General features: G+C 42.1%; 1 protein-coding gene across 3 annotated transcripts in view; it reads right to left on the bottom strand.

Moving 5' to 3' along the window:
- The window catches only part of PDE7B (phosphodiesterase 7B), a 169,263-nt gene that overhangs the window by 55,575 nt on the left and 87,985 nt on the right, over positions 1-25,703 (bottom strand). Inside the window, exon 1 of one of the 3 annotated variants that reach the window (XM_053937999.1) lies at positions 24,817-25,087. The exons of the other annotated variants lie outside the window; for them this stretch is intronic. Coding sequence (XP_053793974.1) covers positions 24,817-25,054 — 238 coding nt within the window. The 5' untranslated portion in view covers positions 25,055-25,087. Of the gene's footprint in view, positions 1-24,816; positions 25,088-25,703 lie in introns of those variants that run through there. 3 annotated transcript variants of the gene reach the window in all.

Here is a 25,703-nt window from a genome sequence, read left to right as displayed (position 1 = left end):
TCTAGCTATGAAGATGTATTTATTTTTGCACCCATGGTGAGGAGTGAAGAATTCAATTTTCTGATCTGACAATGGCATAGGACAGGGTGGAACAATCTGTCACTCCACTTGGAAACTTGATAACATGATGTTTTCAATTCATAGAGCTTCAGTGGTTGCTAAGAAATCCAAAGTTAATCTTTACAAAAGCCATTTCTTAGGATTACCTGCCAAAACTGGGCTTAGGACCTGCAGGCCTGAAACTTCCCAGAAAGAGGACAGGCCTTGAGTTGCCTTCATTTCCAGCCGTAAGCCTGGAGGAGAAGCTGATGTTGGAAATGAGGCTGCCTCCCACACCAGTCCGTGTGTTGGATGGAGGAGTGTGGCACACTGGGGCATGACATGGAAAGCTGGCAGAGCAGCACGGAGTGGAAATGTCCCGGCTGTACACTGTGAGACACTGGACCCAAAAGAGATGCAGTATAAGCATCCTCTCTTCAAAGGAGCTGTTCTAGACTGAGATTGATCTGAACTTGGCAGGTACAGGAACACAGACTACCAGTACAGCTTCTCCGTGTGTGTGATTCATGCAGTTCCTCATGGTGGTGTTGACAACAGACTTGTTAAGAGTGTCTTCTCAAAACCTACAGACCCAAGCTATGTCCTGCATTTCCACATCTGACAAATGTAGTCGAAGTCACTCTGTAGGCACCGACCTCTTACGAGGAAGGTTAAGATTCAGAAAGAAATACATATGATGATGTTTCATAATGCCGTTTAGACATGGAAAATAAAAGGTAGGAGGAATGTATTGGCTGATACAACAGGACTGCTACCTTTAAAATTGTTCCTAAGAGTAATTTAGACCATGGTTGATTTTTTTTCTTTTTTTTTCCTTTAGCTTTTTTTCTTTTTAGTACGGGTCACTCTTTAATTCACACTTACTAAAGATTATTCAGGAACTACTTAGGAAAGCATAAGTGAACTTGAAAATCTCAAAATCTGCCCTGGGCAGATTTGTTTTCATTTTGAATAATCCAACTTTCTTCCAAACAAAGTCCCATTGATTATCACTATAGAGAAAATCTGCTTTCCTTTAAAAAGTAATTAAGAGTAAGTTGGTTTGTGTTCGCTTCTCTGTTGCAAAGTCTTTGTGTCATAGAACAACCATTACCATTTACACTATGGGGTTAACTTCTCAGGGAGATTAATAGGGAGTTTTGAGGGCTCTGCTGCCCCAGTGGATGATGCTCAGTTATTCCTGAGGATCCCACAGAAAATCAGGACAGAACAACTCAGAGAGAGCTAAACGGGAACAGCTGCAGCCACAAATGACCACGCTCTGACTGAACAAAGCAATTCACTCCTAACAGCTCCATGCAGTACGTAACAGCCTATGAAGGGTAGCACGTCCTACTTGGAAAAAATATTTATCTGTCAAGTAGTAATCTTTCAAATAAAATTAAAGAAGTGGTTCTTGGAAGCTTCAGACTACATCAAACATTGTTCGTCCCTTAAAACCAAAGTGCGGAAAACACTGCAGTATTCTTCTGCACTGAGGAGGGAGACCAAAAGAAAAGCAGAAGGCTGTTTTAAGATGTAATTCATTACTGATTAAAAAAACCAAATCACCCCCACCCACCCAGCCAGCAGCCCACATAATACAAAAACTATAAGCCTCCAACATGGTAGAGAAGTTTCCTTAATGCTTTAGGAAAGAGAATACTATTTATGCAGAATCAGGAAACTGTCCAAAATCATGGTCAACAGTTATACATACTAAGTATTAGGAGAGATATCAAAATCATGCTTGAATTTCTAACATCTACTTAATGAGACATAAATGGCAGACAGACATAAAAGAGTTTTCAAGTGAGTTTTTCCTTTTTTTCCTATTCCTATTTTTTACTATCACAGCAAACAGCTAAACAGCAAATGTTCAGATCCCCTGAGTTTTACTAAAACATTTTTTGGCCAAAATATTAAAAAAAACCCAACTTTGTAAGGTGTTGGGCAGAAGTGGGGCCAAGAAGCTGTGTATTGTGTTGGGTCTCAGTGTTGGGTCCTCCTGTATTGATGTCTCCTCTGGGACTCAGGTGTAAGATGGACGAAGGAAGGACTGTTCCTTCTCCCTGCCACCACAATGGGAAGGGATTGGGTTAAGCAGCATAAGCTGCATTTTCCTGCCCTCTCCTTGGTTTGTTTATGCTGTCAGAGCTGCTGGGTGCTGGCAGCACAGCCAGGCTGGCCATGCATGTTAGGTCTGGACCTACGAGCACACCTCCTGGCTGTTCTTGTTTGGGGAACGTAAGAAATAAAGGCAGCTTGGTGAAGGGAGTGGACTTACAGGCTAAGATGTGGGTTTCTCTTGTACTGTCAATGAGGTGAGGGCCCCCCATGGACCCATCCCAGCCTTACAAAACATACCTTGGGAGGTCAGCCTGGGGAACAGAAGAAGCCTCTATACCCCTCTGAGCTCTTGCAGCCTTCACATGCCCATCTGCCTCTCCCAGAACTTCACTCCTCTGCCTGGCAAGTCCTACCAGCCTTCCTCAGACTTCCTTGTCCTCAATTTCTTTTACTGGCACCAAAATACTGAGTTATGCTGCAATCAAAGCTAAGGACAGAATATGCATTCCTTTGTTCTTGGGGAGGCCAAATTTTGCCTTGTCCATTGAGAAACCTGGAGCTGGATCTAGATCAGGCCCATCACAAACTAATATCACCAGAGTCTAGCAGAACCTAAAGGTTGAGAGAAAATTCCCTATATAAAATACTTAAATGTAAGTATTTGCATGTGAGCTACATGTCTCAGCTCTCATTCCAGTCAAAGCTGTAAGCCAGTGGAGCTTAAAGAAGTATCCAGTTGATTCAATTTCCACTGGCTACAGCAGGAACTCAAATACCAATTTGAAGCATTTTAACCTGCAGCTGAATCACTGACCCCTAGTGACCAAGAACAAAATTCTCTAGAAGGATTACAATTTTAGGACAAGCTACATAGAAAAGAGATACCTATTTAAATATTGGGGGTAATTTAGAATAACATGTAAAATCCCACTAGAATCACCTTAATTTTTTTGGTTTTGTTTGGATTCTTTGTTCTTTTGGTTTGTTGGTTTTGGGGTCTGGTTGTTTGTTTTTGGGTTTTTTGGTTTTTTTTTTTTTTTGGTTTTTTTTTGTTTTTTTTTGGTTTTTTTTTGTTTTTTTTGGTTTTTTTTTTTTTTTTGTTTTTTTGTTTTTTTTTTTTGGTGGGGGTTTTTTGTTGTTTTTTTTTTGTTTGTTTGTTTTTTAGTGAAGGGGTTTCAATTATGTATTTTCAACAGTTATCTGACACAAAACTAATTGGATTTAAAGGCTATTAGTTCAAGAGTACCAAGGGGGAAAAAACCCATCTAGACAGGTTTTAAGCAGAAATCTGTTTTGTGGATATTACTCAAGAACATTCTAGCTTTCAGTATGTTTTCTGATTGTAATTCATATTTTCCCAGTCTTAACTCAGAAAGACAATAACATACTAAAACATTTGCTTTTCATAGCACGCTATGTTTAACCTCAAATACTTAAAATAAACCCTTAGCAAGAAACTACTAACAGTACATTAGTATGCTTTGTGAAGTCAAAACTCAGAAACCACTCATTACCACAAAAATTATATAATAATTGTGGTCAAATTCATTGAGCTACACGCTATGGTGCCCATATCTGAATATTTACTTCTAGTTTACCACAGTTCATTAACTATCATCTTATACATTCTTGAGCAGCACTATGAGATGCTTTCAGGCTGTACAAACCCATTGAAAGATGTGGAAATGTCCTCTGCCAGCTTGCCTAAATCTGCATAATCTTTGCTATCTGAAAGTACTGAATACTAATTTAAAGGCTCCTTTCCAAATCCAGTCCCACAACCTAACACCCACCACTCCTGTGAAGTACCTAATGCTTCTACTTCACTGTACTGTACCTGCACAGCGGTTAAATGCAACAGGAGAAAATGAGGATTTTTACCAGGGCAGTAAAAAAAATGACATTTGAAATGTGTGTGTGTGTGTGTGCAGTTTGAGTCAATAAATGCAGTTTGAGTCAATAGTCCAGTTTCCTCAGCTAGCTGAGGAATGCTATGGTTGCCTAGCTGATATTCAGTGCATTTTCATACACAGATGAAGCTCTGCTTGTTTAATGAAATTAGTACTAAAATGAACAGTTTTCATTGCTGGAGATACAGAGGTTTGCTGTAATTTCTTGCCTTTAAGAAGAGTAGGCTAATGGAAAAGTAACATTTTTGGTCTTAGAAAGAGTCCCAAAGAAAGTTACGTTACATTTTGGCTGGATTGGAAATACTAAGAGAAATACTGTATTACATCTCACAGTATTTTTGTTCAGTTTCCTTGAGATTTTGGCTGAAGAACTTTGATGGGCTTTGAACTTTAACAAGCCTACCATCTCCAGGCCAGGTGACATTACTTTAAGACATTTCTCTACCAGCACACAAATTAACAACCGTGGCTTTGACAAATCTACATGCATAAGGTAGACTGCTCAGGCAGAACACTTACTTCCTTACAAACAGACAGACAGACAGGCAGTAGACAGTCAGTAGACAGACAATCCTCATAGACAGGCCTTGTACAATCAGTCCTCATGTCTGTCCTCAAAAGAATATTGAGATAAGACTTCTTTGCAGGCTTCTGTGTAAGCAAACATTTCAACTAGTGTGGGCCAAACCCTGAAACTGTAGGGGGAAAATTAAAACGCTAGAAAAACCAAAAAGCAAAGAGAACTGTCTTTTCATGGTCTCAGAAAACACTGTTCTCAGTGTGTGGTTTATCTGGGTTTTGGGGTACCCCTCAGCAGTTTCTCAGAAGTGACTCTAAAATAGCCAGAACAGAATATATTTGAACCATAGGCGTGCCTACAACAGGAAGCTGCATTTTAAAACAGACTTTGCAAAGGCACCTTTTGTGACAGCAAGCAATTGCAAACTTTTTAAAATTTTTCTGCAACTTCGAGACAGGAATGTCAGCTTCTGGGAAGTGCTGACACACTGGCATGTTGTCTCTAATTAATTACAATTGCTAACATCTCTGCTATTTGTTATTCTAACAAAACCATTTCTATAGAACTAGTAAGCAAATGAATCAAAGTACCTTAACCCATGAGCATTTTTATTACACATTTAGCTCTTTAAAGCACTCTGTCAGGATGAGAGAAAATAAGGACTGTTAAGGAAGGGAATCTTGAGTTGTTATGTGATGATTTTCTCTGATTCTCACCTTACATTTACAAGAACTCTACAACTCTATGAAGAGGATGATGCTATTCTCATTCTCAAGAGAGATGAGTGCATGCTGTGCTCTTCTAGAGAGGGTTCTTTTTTTCACTCTAACTGCTCTTGTTATCAGTCTAAAGTGAATTCTACTCTGAGTAGATACCTATGACAACTCATCATTATTTTCTGAAGTTCATGGCTCAGTGACAAAGCCTCTCATTAGAAGAAAGAATTTGTTCTCTCATAAGGATGTTTTTCCACTTCTGGCCTCCAGCATTTCCTTTGTTCATCCGCCTGTCTTTTCAAGAGAGATGTATAAAGTTCAAAATGTACAGCACCCGACACCCATCTTTCTGCAATTTGCCACAATTTCTGCATGAACTCCATGCCCTGGCATTAGCAGCACATTGGAGCCCATGGGAGGGCAGGGGGGTTCTCCCACCCAACAGGTTGTGCAAATGCATCTTTACTGCACAAACCAAGTTTTTGACAGCTCAAGGATGATTAAAATTTTCAAGAGCCTGGCAGATACCTCTGCTAAAGCAGAAGGAAATTGGTGGGTAAATAAAGCAAATACATGCTCACCATTTAGCAACAGCTTTTCTCTCTTCATGATTCCAGTTTTTGTAATCTTCCTGTCAAAAGATGTTTGTTTCATACACAAGCACTGCCACACAAAGCCCTGCTAATCTGCCCTTGCCGCCTCCTCCTGTGCTTCCAATGTAACAAAAGGTGATTTTCTTTCCTTTTTTGTCTAATTGATTTAAGTGAAGGACGCGCTCTTTTCATTAAAAACCTTCTTTATACAAAACTGAAATACCATGTCTTAGACCCAAGCATTAGGAATATATTAGATATAAACAAATGTACTGTCAAACCTGGCACTTGAAACAAAAAAAAAAAATCTCCTTTTCCCAACATCTCTCTGTTCTCCAAACTACTGTATTATTTGCCATACTCAGATTCTGACCATAAGATACTATTCTTGTTGATAAACACAGAGTAAGTTTCTAACTCTATCAACATCCATCTGCTTGACTAAAAGCTTCCGTTTTGCTGTTATTTCATTAAACACAAGAATCGTGCAGCATGGTGAAACAGATTTGAAAATAGAATGTTCATGCTTTCATGCTGGGTATGTAATGCAGAGCATGATAAGATGTTTTATATACTCTTGCAAAATTTCAGGCAGAAATAAGAGTTAATTGGATAGGATTTGTCTCTCTCATGCACCCAGTCACACTTTCACAATGCTCTGAAACTGGCTTTTTCCAGCTTTCCCTTCATAAAGAATTGCTATCTATGTCCAGTCACAATGAGTTGCTGGACACTTATGAAACAAAATCAGCTTGCTTGGACTGTTATTCTGAAAATTCAAAGCTGTGGAAAGGATTCACAGCTCAGAGTGATCCAACAATTATAGAAAAATAGAATGCTAACTAATAATTTTCAGTGTCAGCCCTGGTTTGATCCTATTCTACCCTAAAACCATCTTCAGATCCAAACCCAGGACAGCTCCACATCTGCAGGATGGATGGGCCTGAAATGCACGTGCACTTGTCAGCCAAAGTGCAGAATAAGTCTGAATTTTGACCAAGTAAATGTATTTCTCTAATGGCTTTTTTTTTTTTTCCTTTCTGATCCTGACTGGTTCCTATAGGCTGTATCAGATTTAAAGCAAGAGTGTTACCCCTAAGAATTTGAACCCTGAGATATTAAATTTCAAAAGTTTTCTTTTGCACATTGGTGCATAAGTAATAAGTATCACTCACTCCTACTCCTAACAATTTACTGTTGTGTTCAATGACAAAATACATAACCTTGGCATTACCAGCCTTGCATTTCAAAGGCATTTCATAATTGTTTACCTCTTGGTTTGAACAGTAGTACTGTATGTACAAGGCCCTCCTTGAACTTGTGTAATTCAAAACTGTTCGGAAACTTTTCCTCAACCTAATTTCTTCAGGGAAAAAAAGCATGCAATAATAATAATAATAATAATAATAATAATAATAATAATAATAACAGCAACATATTCCAAAAGGATTTTTGTTAAGCCTTTTTGTTAAAAATAAAAAATTCCTTTCTCTTTTACCCCAGAAAAGCAGTTTTCATTCCTGCTTATTTCAAAGGAATGTCTGCAATTTTGCGGTATTATGCAAACTCCAATTAGCAGTCCACAAGGTGTTTTGAAAAACAGTGCCTAATGTGTTACAGACACATTTAGTGGCCAACCTCCAACAGCCTGAAAAAACGCCTTTTTTGAAAGATAGTTTGGGAATTAAGTCACCTCAATTTTACTGGGAAATGCTAATAGAAATAATTCTTCCAACAGTTAATAAAACTTTTTTTTTATTAGTTGTTGTTGCTTTATGTTCTCTTACAGGAACAGAGCAGGATATTTCTGGTACCTCAGCAATTTGGTTTCGTTCAGTCTTTCCTTAAAATCCAGTTCTACAACTACTCACTGCTGAGCAAAGTGGTTAGGCCTATAAATTGTATTCATTCTTTGAGAGAAGTTCCAAAGACATCCACTGATTACATTTGTTTATTTAGATTTGTTATGGGACCTAATAACTGTGGATGCTTTTTCACCTACATTGCCCAGCATAACATGTCACAGGTACGTAGGCTGCTTGATAGGGTAACCTTCAGGATTGGGTTTTACAACAGTAAAAACAGTGAAGGATGGGGTACACTGTATATTCTGGGAGCATTCCTGGGCTACACCAAGACTACCACTGAGCAGAATGTGCTGTGTGACACAGCTTACCTGCACTTTGGAAACAAGACTCCACAGATTTAGAACACCCAAAGCAGCACTGACAGACACAAGTGACAGCCAAGTTGCTGCTCATTCACAGGGCTGAGGTTTTATTCCTCCCTTCCTCACCAGAACCGTGGAAAGATTTTATGAACACCGAAGTCAGAAGGAAGGTAAGGACATATGTGCATATATGCATATGTGCATTTCAAACACTTGTGACTATATTATGGCAAGTATTTCATACCCCTTAATTTCTCTTCCCTGCAGAGGAAAAAGCCCTCATCCTATTGTTAGCAACCTTTTACAAGCGACCCTCCCCTAGCCAACTCCAATAAGCACGTTTTATTGCTCAATTAGTTCTTTATTTCTATCATGCCTGGGAACAAAAGCAAGATCTTGAAAAGTTTAAACCTTTTTTCTTCTTGGCTCACATTCTACACCAACTGCTTCTAAAACTCTCATGCTTTCTCACTGACACATAAAAGTTCCTGGTCTCCTTTTTCCAGTTTCTAATCATGCCTCAACTCCTCATGAAACTCCAAGAGGCCCTGGTACGCTCAGCAGCTTCTCTCTCTCATTCTTTGCTAGCATGAAGTGGGGCAGAGTAGGCCTTACTGGACAAAAGGACAGAAGGGGCAAGGCTTTATTAAAGTTACTCTCGAAAGATTTTCATTATCATCAGAAGACAAGTATCTTAAACTGTGATCGTTTTTTCCTGAAGGCATAAAATAATGTGCATATCTAGGAACATTATAAATTACAGATCAGCCGTCAATACATTGTGTAAATAAATATTAAGTGGTTGAATTCGACATATTTCTGAACCTCTGGGGCTGAGTACCATTTAAGTCATTCAATAGCACAACAAAATCGATTTTTGTTTTAGTTTTTCTGAGAAGTTAGTTTTGCTGACCAACTGCTGTTTTACTCTTCCTTGTTTTAAAATCCACAAAAGGAAAATATGTATTTAAAAATATGAAAGCCATAAATCAGTAAATTAAAAAGCAGAGGAAGGATCTGAACTTCAGCTGAGTGATTCTTACAACCTTGGCTTTACTCTATGCTGTACTGGGCCTCAAGCTGACAAAATGGGGTCAGACAGACAAAATTTTTCCCTTTTGGTTCAGTGTGGCAAACTGGGAAGGGCTGAGTCAGTCATGAAATATGGGTCCCAATCTGTTCTGTCAGAACAGCCACTTTGGTAGCTGGTCATGCTAACAGGCCATTACTTTCAACAACCTGAAGTCTTCCAGACAGTCCACCAGCCTTCAAGTGTAAGGCAGATTATGTGATGGTGCTCAAAGTGTACTCAAAATATTAGGTTTATTAAAGCAACTGCCCTGCTGCTGAAGGAATCATCCCTCTAGCTCTGTTATGTTAGAGGAGCATGCAAACACCCCTAGCTTCCCTCAATGCAGGATACATTAAATACGTTAAATAACCTGACTAAGGAACTTGTGGGTGGTTTCCAGAGTTATCATCCCTCTGTACCCACATGCAGCTGGCTGCTTTTAAAGGTGAACTCTATAGGAACCTATGATACAAACTGTTTTCACCTCACTAGCCAGCATTAAGTCTCTCTGCCAGAAGTCAGCATTGATGGCAAAGCAGATCCAGAAGGCCACGGGTTTGGTCCTCATCTTACATGAAAGCTCTCTAAGCCCATGCAGTTTCAAAGCTAGAAACTAAAAGACAAATTTATACGCTTTTTCCTGTTCAATTACAGCAGTAAGAAAAACTGCCACTCAGAGCCTAAATAAAGTGCATTTAGGGCCTGGGCTTTATTTCAAGCTCTTATTAGCTCCTGGAAAGGTGCCACAGCAGCTCAAAACCTCTCCTGCCTGAAGTTGCTTAACTGCTGCATCTGCAAGGAAGAAGATCAATTCCTCTGGATTCCCCACCTGTGGCCCTGCTTAGCTCTGTACACCCATACTCTCAATGTGCTGAGCTGCCTGAGCCAGAGATGCAGCTCTGCTCCCCATCTCCGTGTTCCCCTGCAGCCCAGGAAACACAGCCCAGTGCCACATAGCAAGAAGGCAACACCAGACCACCACTGACCCAATGCACAGATAGCTGTGACACTCAACACAGCCCTGAGCAGCTTCTGAATGCCTCATGCATAATTCATGCTTCCTAAAGTGGTTTTTGTGTGTATTTTGACAGCTGACACCCCAAACTCATTTCTAATCTGTTGCACCGAGGCATCAAAGAGCTCTAAATACTAGCTGACTTCCCCCAAAAAGCAGTAAGTTACACATAGAGTTTTTGTCCTCCACACCTACTCCCCGCCAAGAAAAAAAAAAAAAAAAAAAAAAAAAAAAAAGCTGGCAGCTTTCCTGTAAATTAGTTCATGCCTTCAGTAGCTAAAAGGGAAATAGAAGAAAGTCAGTTCCTTCGTCCACTCTGCACCACCCATCCTCTTCCCACCTCTCGTTTTCAAGCAGTGGAGACTTTGATCTCTTTGAAGGCCATCTCCTTTGGTAACAGTCTGCAGGGTGCACTTTCAGAGCCTGCCACTGGTGATTTCGGAAAATCACAATGTGTGGCTCCAGCAGTGACTTAATGCCTCTCTCAGCTGGTCAAGCGTTCAGGTGTGGTTTTCCACCCACAGCAAGTAGGAAGATACACTACCCGAGGCAATGGGAGCTGGCAGGCAGCTCCTTTTGGTTTTGGGTCTTTTTCATTATTTCCCCCATGTTTCTTTATTTGTAGAAACATCTTTGTTTACTAAACAGGGATGGAAAAATTAAATATTTTCTCAGATTTTCCATGGTTCCATTGTAACATCTGTTTGCAGATTTTACATTTGATAACAAAGGGAGAAGAGTAACAGAGAAAACAGTTTTAATTGTTTCATCTTCCTTTCCCCTTCAAAGAGTGAGTACTCCTGTCCCCACAGGGAACTGAATGCCACCTATTTTGTGAATTGGTGCCTCCTGTTCACAGGCTACCTTCCACTAGCATGCATATCAAGCCTTAAAGAAAGTATTTTCTTATTTCATCCTCAAGGATGACAGCCTGAAGTGCAGGTGATACACACCCTTACTTTCAAGGAAGTTTTTGATGTATACAGCACTCACAGGCTATTCTGGGAACTTACAGATGAAGCAGCTAAGCCAGTCTCCACCATATTTGAGTAGCTGTGCCATTTCAGTCAAGTTCCCACCAACTGGAAAAGGGGAAGCAAAATCCCCATTTTTACAAAAGAGATACAAGGAAGATATTGGGAACTACATGTCAGTAGTTTGGTCAGGCTCAGGCTGCTCAATCTCACCTCTGTGACCAGCAAGATCATGGAGCAGATCCTCCTGGAAACTACACTGAATGCTCACATGGAAAATAAGGAGGTGATTGGTAACAGCAAACAACAGCTCCAGTAAGGACAAATCATGCCTGACAAATTGGTGGCCTTCTACAATGGAATTGTATGGAATGGTGGATATGGGAAGAGCTACTGACATCATCTACCTGGACTTGTACAAAGCAGTTGATCCTGTCACACACAATACCCCTGTCTCTAAATTGGAGAGACATGGATTTGACAGATGGACTACACAGTGGCAGATGGTCGCACTCAAGAGCTGCAGTCAATAGCTCAATGGCCAAGGGACAAGTGGCATTCCTCAGGGGTTGGCTTAGCAACCAGCACTGTTACAGACTTTTGTTGGCAATATGGACAATGGGATTGAATGTACCCTCAGCAAGTTTGCCAACAACACCAAGCCCTATGGCGTGTTCCGTATGCTGGGAAGAAGGGATGCCATCCAGAGGGACCTTAACAGGCTTGAGAAGTGAGTCTGTGCAAACTTCCTTAAGTTCAACAAGATCAAGGGCAAGGTCCTGCACCCGGATAGGAGCAATTTCAAGCACAAGTACAGGCTGACTGGAGAATGGATTGAGAGCAGTCCTTGTGAGAAGGACTTGGATGTGCTGGTGGTTGAGAAACTTGATATGAATGAACTTGACATGTGTAAGTTCACAGCTAAAGTGGTCAACCATGTCCTGGGCTGTGTCAAAGGCAGCCTGGCCAGCAGGGCAAGGGAGGTGCTTCTGCCACCTCAGTCTGCTCTCACGAGACCTCATCTGAAGAGCTGCATCCAGCTCTGGGGGACACAACATAAGAAGGACGTGGATCTGTTGAAGCAAGTCCAGAGGGAGGACACAGAGATGTTCACAGGGCTGAAGCACCCCTCCTACGAACACAGGCTGAGAGAGTTGGAGGGGTCTTGGAGACGCAAAGGATGCAGGGAGACCTTACAGCACCTTCTGGTACCTAAAGGGGGCCTACAGGAGACCTGGAAAGGGACTTTTTAAAAGGGCATGAAGTGACAGAACAAGGGGAAATGGTTTCAAACTGAAAGAGGGCAGGTTTAGATTAGATATAAGAATTAAATTCTTAACTGTGAGGGGTGGTGAGACATTGGAACCAGTTGCTGAGAGAATCTGGATGCCTCATTCACGGAAATGTTTAAGGCCTGGCTGGATGGGGCTTTAAGAAACCTGGTCTAGTGGAAGGTGTCCCTGCCTGTGGTGGTGTGGTTGGAACTACGTGATCTCTGAGGTCCCTTCCAACCCAAACCATTTTTTGATTTGTAATGCAATGAAGCACTACATAAGGGATGTCTAAGAAGTTGTTCTTTCCTCATTTCAGTGCAACTTATTTTTGCTCTATCCTCGTCCATTCCAGTTCAATTACTGGTTTCCTTCATTAAAGAGATTTTAAAACAGTCATCCTACGGTTCTGATATCCCATGGATTAGTTGTGCTCCCCACTCAAGCCATCTGTCTGGCATTCATATTTTTACATGCTTTTCTTTTTACTATCACGCTGCTTTATTTTATTTAATCTCTTCTCCTTCCACTTCTGCCCCTGTGTGTGGCTCTGATGGTTCTGTGTTACTTTATCCAATTCTTAACTATAAGAAAAATTTGGGACAGATAAAAAGTTTTGCTGCTGTGTGCCCTGTTTGTGCTCATTCAGAAGAGGCTGAGGCTCTTCTCTTGATAAAGAGATGGGTTTGGGAACAGAATTTTGACCAACAGTACTAAAGCCAAACAAGTTTCTACTGGCAGCATCTTGCCGGTTCACTTGGGAAAGCTGCTGACTCCTACAAGCCATAGGGTTTTGGTTATTGCAATGCTCGTGACCCAGTGCACAATGAGTTTTTCATAGAAAATTAAGTTTCAGTATCTACTCTCTCCTTCTGGACAAAGGTAAAACAGAAGCTCCTGCAGGGTACTGAATATATACCTCCTAGTTGAGACACATAAGTTACTGGTTAGTAGCATGCCTGCTTTTGCACCATGACAGTCGTCCCAGTAGCTTCATCTACCCTAATTAAAATAAGGTGTGGGGTGCTATCTGGGGAAAAAAGAGGAGTTCTGTTGATTTCAGCCAGGGAACAGATATTTATGAGGCATTTCACAAGCCATTCATCCAGTGACATAGCAAGCTGTATTTGTAGGGGACATCAACTGTCTGCAGACTCCAATAGGACACAGCCTTATCCACCATGTGCTATCCTTTGTTACAGGAAAGGAGCAGTAAATAAAATTCTGCCTATAACAAGGAGGAAGAGAGAGTGCAAGGGAGAGGAGATGCCAATTTTCTGTTGAAAGAAGCATCAGTGAAAATGTACTGTGCACAGAGGTAGATGCTACAGGAGGGAAAGGCTTCAAAGACTATCTAAAATAGAGAAGAGGCAATTAATACTGCAGGTGTGGGAACCAGTTAAGTTGAAGACAGAAATGTGATTTCAACAGAATTAATTTGCAGTGAGGTAGTCAGTCTGGTGATAATAATTTGGAAAGATGCTCAAAGGCATAGTGGCTGAGGAGTACACTAGGACAGACTTTGCAGTATGAAGGGAGAACAAATGACTATTAAGAGAAATCAAGGACTTGACAGTAATGGTGAAATAAAAATTCTGTATTGAACTGTTGCTCTGCTTTTCTAAAATGGAGGAGAACTGGCTTGGTGAATTTCTCACTCTCATCTCTCCATGTGACCTAGAGTCAGCACGAAAATTGAAGTCTAAATACGAGAAGAGGGGAAAAAATTAAGCAGATGACCAGAAAAACACAGATTCTCAATGATGATCTAAGCTTCAGAAGTTCTGCCTCTAATTCATAGTGTTGCTCTTAACTCATGCTGTTAACAAGGTCACATGCAAAAATGTTTTTCTGTCTGTATGACAAGACAGCTAAGTATAGAGTGGTTTCCCCTTCTAGTCATTTGATCCTGTTCAAAACATATAATCTCCCAGGTCTCCAGTCTGTGCAAAGCCAGACATCAGCACATTTTTGGCTACAGGGCACCTACAGAAAGATTAGTGACAGTCTTGTGAGGCTTGTGGTGCAGATTCTGTCAAGGGGCCAATATTTAAATAAGGTACCTTGCATTTTCATTATGAGAATTCCAGCTCACTATTAGCAAAGTTAGTTTAACTTTTACTCTGTTTTGCCAGCTACTTAGTTGGTACTTAATGATGTGCACGGCTGGAAATGGGGGAAGGGAAGATCTATTCTATTACTATTCCACGGGGAAATTAAATAGGCTTGCTGGTTATAACTTCATTCTGAATTCCATCTCTTTAATGTAATTATGATTTAACAGCTGTGTGATTTCAGTAGATTATCACATTTTACAGATTGCATCTTTTAACTCCAAAAACCAGAACAGTATTCTGTAGGTAGCTTAAGCATTTATTTGGCACAAATCAGGTAGCTTCCTTGACACTTAAGTTAGACTTCTATCTTGAAGCAGAATTTCAGACCTAGTTATTAGTGAAGATCTGACCATTCAGATTCTACTGATGATCTGTGAAATCTTGTCAAGGATCATACATTTCTATCAGGTAAGCCACGCAGACCACTCAGTGAACACATCCCAGTCCAGTTCTGACAGGAAAATCCTGTACTTCTGACTCTTACTGATTCTCCCCCAGCAAAATAGGGTCTTTGGGTACACTTCTGTCTCAAGCTACTTATTACAACTTAAGTTACTTAAATTACATCTCAAGTTACTTGTTACTTATTGCACTTCACCTTGCCTGCAGTATGTTATCTGCACTCGCCTCACAAGTCCTACCTACTATCCCTTTTACTTTTACAGTGGGTAAGTTAACTAGTACTCAGGAAAAAAGAGAAGATATCATAATGAAACCTTCTGATTAGTCATTAAGCTGAACTACTGTAGTCCTATAATGGCTCCTTTATGCTCTTGCCAGCAGCTCATGTCTTCAGCATAAGCCCCCATGCTACTGTAACTTGAGTTGCTATCCTTGATATTTTCATCACTTTGGCTGAGATGCATGAAGCTAGAAAAACAGATAAACCATACTTCACAACATGTTCCTTAAAAAAAAAGTCTCTAAGAGTCAATGCAGGACTGCACCAAGCCGATCTCATCTGTGTCACCATGCCCTTATCCACATCTGCAATTATGGTTTCCAATGAGAGGGCAGGACAACTTGACAGAAAGAAGATGGGCAAAAAGCTGTGCCAGCACTTATACACAGCAGTGATCGTTGCCTTATTCATGACTGACAAGGAGGGAATTTGGGATTAAACTTGGGACATGCCACTGGACTAAACAGCACTGAGGAAATTGCCATCTCTCACTCCAACTCCTACCCATTGCTTGTCTCCTCTAAGTGTGCTCTGCTCCTCGCTGCTCTGCTTCCTTGAGAGCTCTCAGTTTGCTGACTCTAAACAAGATGTTCAAACTGACCTTCCTTGGAAGTGTATGCTGACAGTGTCTCACCTAAAAGCCTTGCACCTCTGCCATTTTAGGGAGGTAGTTCTCAGCTGTGCAATAAATTCTTCTCTCCTTAGTCTCTTTTCCAGTGGTCATGGAAAGCAACACACAGACTTACACATAGAACTGAGTTCAGTTCTGAGATATTCCCAGTACTAATTTATTCGGCTAGATTTAGTTCCCAAATGAGAACATGAAATGCACATTCACTAGTGCTTCCAGGAAGAACAGAAAGCAAGTGCAATAGCTGTGCAGCACCTATAAAGTTCAGAAGCTCTTGTATGCGTTTTTCTGTTTCTTGCTGTTAGTGTACCTGAACATAATATGTATCACTAAAATAATCTGCAAGCAGGGAGTGCAGAATTATTTTCCTCTCCCCACTTCTTTTAATGAGACAAACCTGCATGCAGACCCCAAGCTGGATCAAGCAATTTTTTCTGGCATTTCACAGAAGCCCAGTCTCTCTCACCCCTTTATTCTCTCAGTTCCACTTGGAATTAGAAATGTAATTGCCCAGTTACTGTGAAGGCAGCTGTTCCTACAGTATATCCACTCAGGATGGAAGCAGGAAATAAGAAATCTTCCATGAAAGCCTGTAGTTACAAGATTTCCAGTTTAAGTTTTGGACACATGAACTGTTTGGAAGATGTCAGGATAAGCGAAGTTTGGAACAGAGCTATTTGGATAAGCACCTAGGTGTTTCAGTGAACACAGTCTCCTGACAACCCAGATAACATGCAGAGATAAATCCCCGAGGACTTGCTGCTGATAACCTTAACTAACGGAAAGCTTGTTTACAGAAGCACTTCTTATTGGACAAGGAAGAACTTAGACAATAGATATTAAAAACAGGATAATGGATTGTATATGGAAGATGTTTTCAGCACCTGTCAAAATTTTGAAGGCTTAAGAAATGTTCTGCACCTGCATTTTCCTATTATTCTGTATGATTTTTAATTGAATATTCGCCTGGCACATCTGTGTAGACACTAGTTTTTGACTATTGTGGAACATAGTTTCAGCAACCTTAAAACTAATTCCTTCTACTTGATGAACCTACTTTATGATTTAACTTTCAAAAGCAGTGTTCAAACAGTATTGTGTAGTACTTAGTTTAGAAGTATTCTCCTGTTTGATCTGTAATTCCAGCAGCTGAAAACAAAGCATTCAATCTCAAGGCAGTGCTTAAGCAGCAGGAAAGAAGCAATGCCTGCCACAGCACAGTGCGTTCCCAAAACCCTCCAGGATAACGCTTCATTTCCAATTGCACCTGCACAGAGCATCGTTTAAGTAGGCCTCTGAGTTAATACTTTGTCTTCACCTTAGGTCAGGGATATCAGGAGAACACTGAGATAGCAATATTTGAAGGCATTACCTCCACATAAGCCAGAGCTGGCTACAGATGAAAGGATTTCATACGCTCCTACAGGAAGCAGAGTTTTGCACACTTCCCCTTCAGAAAGGATCAGAGCTGGGGAAGTTTACAGCGATTTCTCCAAATGGTCTCATGTGTATACACCTTCCACAGGGTTTTACCCAAAAGTAACACTGAACGTCCTGGTTTAGAACAAAGCCCATCCATGTCTATGGAAAGACTGTCCCTGGCTTCACTGCAATTTCAAACAGGTTCTCAGTTCCTGGGACTGGGGAGCACTCCCATTGTGTTCCATTCCCAGAGATTATAAATAAACTGGCAAAGGTCAATGGCAAAGTTTTATTTTCTGAGGGAAATTTGAAGGATACCTGAATTTCAGGATATTCTGTTCAAAGAGCAATAGAAAGGGTTTGCCTCTCTATTGCTACTGTAATAAGGGTGACAGTATTACTGACAGCAATACTCTTGAGCCTACTAAATCCTTGTTGTGTTGGGCCTCTCTCTTAGTACACACCTTAGACCATACTATGTTCAATTTTTTCAGGGAAAACCACAGCTGGCAGTCCACAGAGGAGCCAAAAGAATGCTTTATCCAGGAGGTGAGCAAGAAGGATTTATTCCTTCTCTCATGCAGAGTTTGTTTGTTTGTTTGTTAGCCATAACAGTGACAGAAGACATTGTATGTTGCAAGCTGAGGAAAAAAATGAAGAGCGAAGACATTTTTGTCTTGCAAATACACACCGTGGATCAATTAAGTACTTAACCTAATGTAATTTATCCCGTAATTTAGTAGGCTGAATCCTCTTTCTGAAAAAAAGTTAGGATGACTTACAAAAAGTTATTAACAAATGTCAAAGTGTATTTTGAGCTGGATATCTCAAGAGTGTTTCACTTTTTAGTCCAGATAAAACAAAGACAGGAGAACTAGAAAGTTTTATAGAATTATGGCCAGAACCAGATGCATACTTGCTGTGAAGAATCAGCCTGAGGTCAATTGACTTTTTTCAAAGGAGGTGACACCAGGGAGTTCCTGCAGAACAACTCCAATTCAGACAAGTTTGCCCATTTGTAAAGATGCCCCCTGGAAATGTGGCAGTGGTGGGGCAGCATGTGAGCTATTATCTTAAGTAACATGGTTTAGCATATTCTGAAAATTGAGCTCTGAGAAGGGGGTGTGAATAGGTCATAGTGGAAAAAATGGTGACATGGACACCCTTTTTCTTTGTTGCCTGGATGGAAAGCCAAATTCACACTTCCTAAATCAGAACTACAGAAAGCTGTCTGGGATGCATGTATCCAAATGAACTCTTTTAAGTACAACAGATCACAAACGAAGTTTGTTATGAAGAAGCGCTGAAACAGCAAACACATTGCATACAATGTACTTCCTACTTTGGAAGTTGGAATGCAGTATCGAGCTTCCCACAATGCATTTTAAACATTTCTCTCACAACGTTTAAGCAATACAGAAAACCACCACCACTAGGCAGGCATGGCTAATACCACCACTGCTTTCTATCGATAGCTGCTTATCAGTTTAATTCTTTGCAGAGTACAGAGAACTTCAGAGTCAAGTTACCAAAGATAAAAGAAAACTATCAGCTTTATCCCTAATGAAGTAAACAAGCATTCAACATCCCCCACAGCTCTGTTTGAATTACAGTGTAGTAGCTTTTTCAGCTTTTCCTTTAGAAACAATATTTTTATATATAAAGCCACATCTTCGGCTCCTAATATTTAGAACAGCTTCACTGAAAGCAACAGATCTGGCCACCATTACACAGCTCACTGGAATTTGCTCTATTTGTATTTACAGTTTTCATCAGACTGCTCATTTGTCTCTGAGCTGAGAGACCAATAAACCTCTGTCAATTTTCTAGCACACCAGCCCCATTCCCTTCTTCATGCTGGCCAACATCCAACCTGGGTAATTCTGGTTTATCTCCTAACTTTATCCTGAAGTCTTAGCTCTATAATATTGTAATCTTTTTCTCTCTTCTGTGGCTGTACATGGCTGAACAGCTGCTCAAAAAGAGCTTCTCCAAATACTTCTGCAAATAAATTTTGTTTTCCAACATCCACAATAATGCAAACAAAAAATGTGCCAGCCAGGCTGAACTGAAAGACCATTTAGAAATCACTGAGATTTTCACATTATTTCTTCTCTACTGTTTACCCCTGGTCTAGCTCCTATTTTGGTGGACACGGCAGTGGTTGAACTTGCTCATCTTAAAGGTCACTTCCAACTTAACTGTGAATATCCCAAAATCCCAATAAATCCCCACCAGAAAATTTACATAAGAATGAAGCAGAAGAGAGTGGTTAAGCACAGCAGCTAAGTAAAAAATTTTCATTCCCAAAATAAACACAACTTCAGCTGACACTCACATAAGCTCATTTTGACATGTTCAAAATGAAAGACTTCTACAATCAGTTCAGCTTCTCATTCTACAGTACATTTTAAAAATACTTCAAAGTAAAGAGGTAGGTATCAAACAAGCACCAGAATTTAAATGGTGACCATGATTTAACATCTCAAAATAATTTCTTATAATCTTTGAAGCCAATTCTCTAATTAGTGTCATCTTTTTCGAAGAAATAGCCCCAAATCGTATATATTAATAACTTATGATCAGCCAATAAACTGAAGAGTTGTGTTTGAACAGCATTACCCATAGATGTGGTCTGAATTTTCTCTCTTGGTCTACATACACACACTACAGAAATGGTACTGTACACTGTTTAATTTCCCTGTTCTTAATGAGACCATCACACACAGTTCCACTGATTTAACCAGGTCTGCACAAAATATAGAATAGCAAATTTCTTGTTCCCATGGGCAGGATTTTCAACACAACAGTCAGTGAGCAATCAAATTCACATTCTTTGTCCATCTAAGTGTAATGGATTTAAAAAGTCTCAACATAAAACCTGGGGGGAAAAAAGAAGAAAAGAAAACTTAACCTCAGAAATATATAGCAAGCTGCCCTCCTGCCTGCTGTGCATCTGTCAGCAGGACATAAACAAAGCTGATTTCAATCTAAATAATAACACAGAAGTCTGGTCAGATGCTAAGACAATGCCATTTGATACGTCCCACATTTTATTTATTACTAGGATCTGCATTTGTGGCACCTACATGCTCAGCACCAAATACTCAAAACTATGAGCTTTTGAGCTGTTAGCCAAACCCCCATTTGGTTCTCAGTAATTCACTGATTTAAATTTTAAGATTTTATGATTATTAGTTATTGCAGTGGAACTACAAACACAAGTTTCAAGGTGTCACAACTAAACACACACCCAAATAGGTTGTTCAGAGAAGTTGTGGATGCCAATTCCTAGAAGTCTTCAAAGGCCAGGTGGGATGGAACTTTGAGCAACCAGGTCTAGGGGGGTTGAAACTAGATGGTCTTTAAAGGCCTCTTCCAACCCAAATAATTTTGTGATTCTATAAGCAATGATAGGAAGTGGAAGTATGAAGTTTATTTTAACATGCACAGCAAAGGTATTGTAGAGCATGATAAAAATTGTTGAATACAAAAGAAAACTTAAGTAGAAGGCCTGTTTCCTGGGATACTATGGAAAAATGAAGTCTTTGGGAGTCTTGTGAGTAACTTTAAGGAAGACCTTCAAGCAACCACTGAGGAAACACATATGATTTGACTCTGACCTCTCCAACAGGTGTATCTCAAGATTGCTCAGCAGACAGCTCTAAGGTTTGAAAGAGCAAGCAAGAAGTTTGAATAGACTATTGAACTGTAAAGGAGACAGTAGACTGAAGAGGAGAAGTAAATAGACACACCAATAACTGGTAGATATTTTCCCAACTGTAATAGGAGTGGTACTTGCTTGTTTTTCCTACTCAAGGCAAAGGGACTTGCCAGTTAACAACAAGCATGATACACACATGAATCAGAACCTACATTTCTGAGAAAACATCCACCAACAGAAAGAGGAAAGTGGAAAAAACATTCAGAGTTATTTCAAAAAACCCACAGTGTCTCAACAGACCTTGATCATTCTTAGTAGCACTGCATTTTCTCTCAAAGTCATGCATATCTGCACATGTGCAAGACTCAGTACAGAAAGTCTCTCTGGAGTTATCTGGGATGATCACTGTAAGCTTAAGAGGCTACTAATGCTCCTAACAAAGACTCTCGGAGGCAGACCCGTACCTGTTCCCTGATCAGGTTTGTTTGATATGCAAAGCTACTGCTGAACTCTAGGAGAGGGTGATAAGAAAGTTAGGGTCATAAACAGAACACAGTTCCCTCCTAGAGAACAACACAGTTGCAGATCAGAATTATTTGAATAATTCAGTTGTAATAATATCAACACATGCTGTTATTTCATTCAAGTAAAAGGCATTGGCTTGCAAATAATCTGAAACACAGTATGGAATGACATCGAATTATACCCATTTCCCACAGAAATGGCTCTTGGCACAGCAAGAGGGAGTCTTCAACAAATCCCAGTTTTGTGCTGATTTGGTCAGGGATTGAAATGGGGTGGGGGAAAGAGTTACTAAGCAACAGCAGGCCAGGAGCAGAAGAAGGGTCTGTAGTCTCAATTGATACTAACATTAAAAAGCAGGGCAACGAGAAGGCTCAAGGTGTGAGTTTTACTGCTTTGGAAGTGAAAATAAATCATCATTAGAAACCCCAGGCAGGCAGTCACTAAAATCCGAGTTCTTCATTCATCCCAGCTACGTGCTGCATGATGTACTGCAAACCCTTTTTTTTTGCAGGGAGATTAAGTAGCTTATTCTCGGTACTGAACAAGGTGAAAGACCCAGATATAGCTCTTACATATGAGAGGCTAGGACACATAGAGAGTTTTGTTCTCTACTCCTACCTCAGGAAAGAGGAATGTGGTATAAATTACGGCTAAATGGGTCCCCAAGACATTGCCATCCACAGAACTGACATCATGTGCAGATATAGCTATCCCTCCATCATACTATCTGTGGTTAAGAGGGTTGTGACTTTTCTAGCAAGCCAGCCCAAAGCCCAGTCCGATCACTCACACAAGGCAAAGAAATTTGCCTAGCTAAATCTGTATTAATATGATCAAGCAAGCCAGAAATCCTGACTGTTTCCTTCCAGAATTCATATCTATTTCCTCTTCTACTGTAAGCAAAGTAGTTTCATAAGGATGTGATAACAGAACATGAGTTATCACATGAATACTTACAAATTCAAATGAAAAAGCCCTTGATGTGGAAAGTGCTGTGAATTCTACTACCGAACAATCAACCTTTATTTGCCTAGCTAGCAGTACCTCAAGCAGAAATTATTTGCTTTAACTCCACCAGAAGAAAATCTGATTCCTGACTAAGGACTGCCTTTTTTATAAGATACAAGTTATGAAGCTTTGTTCTGTTTTTTTTTTTTCCAGGAATCAAACATGTAAAAAACATCACACAAACATGAAGCTGAGTACCTCAAACTACTAAGCCTTCCAAACGATTATCTCTTCTTCCCATTTCTACATTCTTTGACTCTGCACTTATTTAAGTATACTAGATTTCAGCATTTACTGGTTTTCCCACATACTCCAATGTACTTAAAGTGACTAAAATGAAACCACAAGAGGGAAAACTACTAGGATGACTATTGCTGAGGAGGAAAAACCAGCAACCCAGGTCTGGTTCCCTCAAACCGTCTGATGATTTGTATTTAAAGTGTTGAGAGTTAGGAGTCATCTTCTGCCCTGATTTGTACAGCTGCAGGTCAGCTGAGCTTATGGAATAGATCTGGCACCATGAAGAGGACTGTACCCTCCACAGGATACGAGTAATGGCCATTTGAGTAAATGCAAGTTACTCACATCCTGTTAGTGGACTAATCTGTACATTCATGCTCATTTTTAGTTGCCTTCAGGAATCTGAAGGTGAATCTCATTTGTTACCTAATGAAAGTAATTTCACCAGATACAACACAAGCACACTGAAAAAACCACCATTAGTCATACATACAGTGTAAGCAATGCAGCATTTCTTGAGTTGCTTAATTAGGGTCCATCTCTGAACACTCAGCATTCACCACACAAGCCTCAATTTCCCTGGCTGGCTACAGTACATTCCCAGCTGATTTGCTCCAAGTCTTAAAAAGCAATATGACTGCCTCTTTCATTATCCACATCACTCTTACTTATTATTCTTTTAAACTGAAGTGATTCCCCAAGAGTAGGGTGACAGATTGTACATTTTCCTCAGAGCCCGAGACCTATATCGCTGTTTTCAAAATGAAGTGGACCAAGCATTCTTTGATAAAACTGCATACATTTTAAATAACAGACATACAATGACCAGCCAGCCAACCTGAGCAGGCATTCAAAAGTGATAGACTGATGCCTATTTAATATTCAGGTTTATATATACAATTACAGAGAATATATACATACATACACAAAACAATCTCTTTGAAATACCTACAAAGATGTGATTCTACCTAAGAAATTAAATTATTCCGGTACAAAGTACTGTAAATTATAGGTCTCAATAAGAGGTACACCAAAGGAAGGTGAAGGCACAATGTTTGAAGACTGAATACATCAGAAGAATTTAGTGACCAAGCCGCAGAGATGAGATAATCCAGAGTTCTGAAGAAGCAAGCCACACAGTTTCATAAAGTCTATTAAATCACAGCAGTGCAATTACAGGTGAATAAAAAATTACCAGCTGGTACTGAGACAACCATAGGCCTATGACCCTGACTACAACAGAAGGCAAGAGGTTTTGAACCATAAGCAGTGCGGAGCACAGGTTAAGATGCGGAATCAACTAATCAGAAGTACCCTGCTAACCTGACAACTCATCTCTACCAAATGAAAATGCTGCAGGTTTAACCTGGACTTCAGTAAAGCACGTGATGATATGCCATATGTTAGTGAGATCGGAAAAAACTTACAGACAAGATTTATACAGTCACGGAAAAAGCACATACTCTTTACCCAGTGATATACCATGTTTCAAGAAAAAGTAGTGGCATAGGGCAGCGTTTCTCAGGTTTTTAATAGTGGTGGCTATCAAAATCCAAGCCATAAGGGAGTCGCTCAGCTGTGCACAAGGGAAGCGCGGGCAGGTCCTGTGAAGGGAGCCTAGCGCACGCGAAGATCGGGAAGAGGTTTGGCGGTGGAAGAGGAGAGGCCATGCGCTCGGAATGGCACGGCGAACACAGCCGGGAAAACTCCTGCAGCGGCCGGGCTGCCCGACGGCCCCGGGGCGCCGCTTCTCCGTCACCTTGACCGCGGGGCCGCCGCTGCGGAGCTCCACGCGGGCAGGGAGAGCTCTCCGTGCCGGCACTGAGCCCGGCTGCCCCGGCGGTTTTCAGCCAGCCGAGCTCTGGTTTTCAGCCGAGCTTTTATTACCCCGCGTACAAAAGCCACGCAACAGACCGGACCGGGGGAGCGCCATCGGCAAACTGACGTGGCTTCAGCGCGGCACAAACTCCGGTGCGCGAGTCCCGGCGGCGGCAGAGAGCTGCCCAAAGCACGGGCTGTTTCTCAGACCGGCCGCGTTCGGTCCGGCAGCTCTGCGGCCACGGCGGCTCTGCCCCACGACGGGACGGTCCGGCTCCGGCCGCGGCTCCCCGCCGCCCCCGACCCCCAGCCGCGTTTGCCCCTCAGCTTCCCCGAACAGCAGCGCGGGGGAAACCTACCTGCCGAACCGCCCAGGGCATCCTCGCTCTCCAAAACGCCTCTGTGCTTCGTCCCGCGGAGCTCCCCCTTGGATTTCCAAACGAGCTTTACCATCTTGATCATCTCGGGCAAGTCCCAGGCCAGGGTCCCCTGCTGATAACCGGGCAGGCTGCCCATGGGAAAGGGCATCGATTCGTCCCCCGTCCTCCTCCGCCTGCCCGGCTCTGCCGCGGGGAAGAAGCGCTCCAGCACCGGCATCCTGGCCCGCGCCCCCCGCCGGGGAGCGGCAGCCACCCCCCGGCCCGAGCAGCCGCGATGGGCATCCAGAGCGGGGCGAGGGCGCCCGGCTGCCCACCGCCGCCGCCCCTCGCCAGGGGCGCGCCCGGCCCCGGCCCCGCGGAAGGAAGGAGCGCCGGGCTCCGGCAGCCGCGCTCGGCTCCCGCCGCTGCGCGCCCTCAGCCCGCCGCCAGGCGCCTGCAGCCGGGGCGAAGCGGCTGCCGGGCAGGCGCGGGGCCGCCGCTCATGCCGGCGCGGCGCCGGGACCCGGGGGCGGGGGCTCGGGCCGCTGCTGCGGGCGGCACTCGGGGCAGCGGGGCCGCGCCGGCACAGCCGCAGCTCGCACCCCGCTAAGCGCCACGGCGGAAACACTTTGACTTCATCCCTGCCGTGATGCCATGGGGGAGCCCCCACCGCCCCGCCTTCCTCCTCGCCCCGCTGGCTGCGGAGCTGGTGGGGGTTTTGGCCTTTTAAGTCAAACCCCGCCGTCGCCTCGGCTGCCCTTCGGCGGGAGGATGGCGGTGATTCACGGGACGCTGCGAGGGCCGGGAGCGGAGCACGAGTGCGCTGGCGGCGTGCGGTGCCCCCGCCTGCCCCGCTCCCGGACGCCAGTCCGAGCGGGCACGCGGAG

Source organism: Vidua chalybeata, chromosome 3 (genome assembly GCF_026979565.1).
Source record: "Vidua chalybeata isolate OUT-0048 chromosome 3, bVidCha1 merged haplotype, whole genome shotgun sequence".
NCBI lineage: Eukaryota > Metazoa > Chordata > Aves > Passeriformes > Viduidae > Vidua > Vidua chalybeata.
The sequence above is the reverse complement of the archived record's forward strand: the minus strand, read 5'-3'. Positions and strand labels throughout refer to the sequence as shown.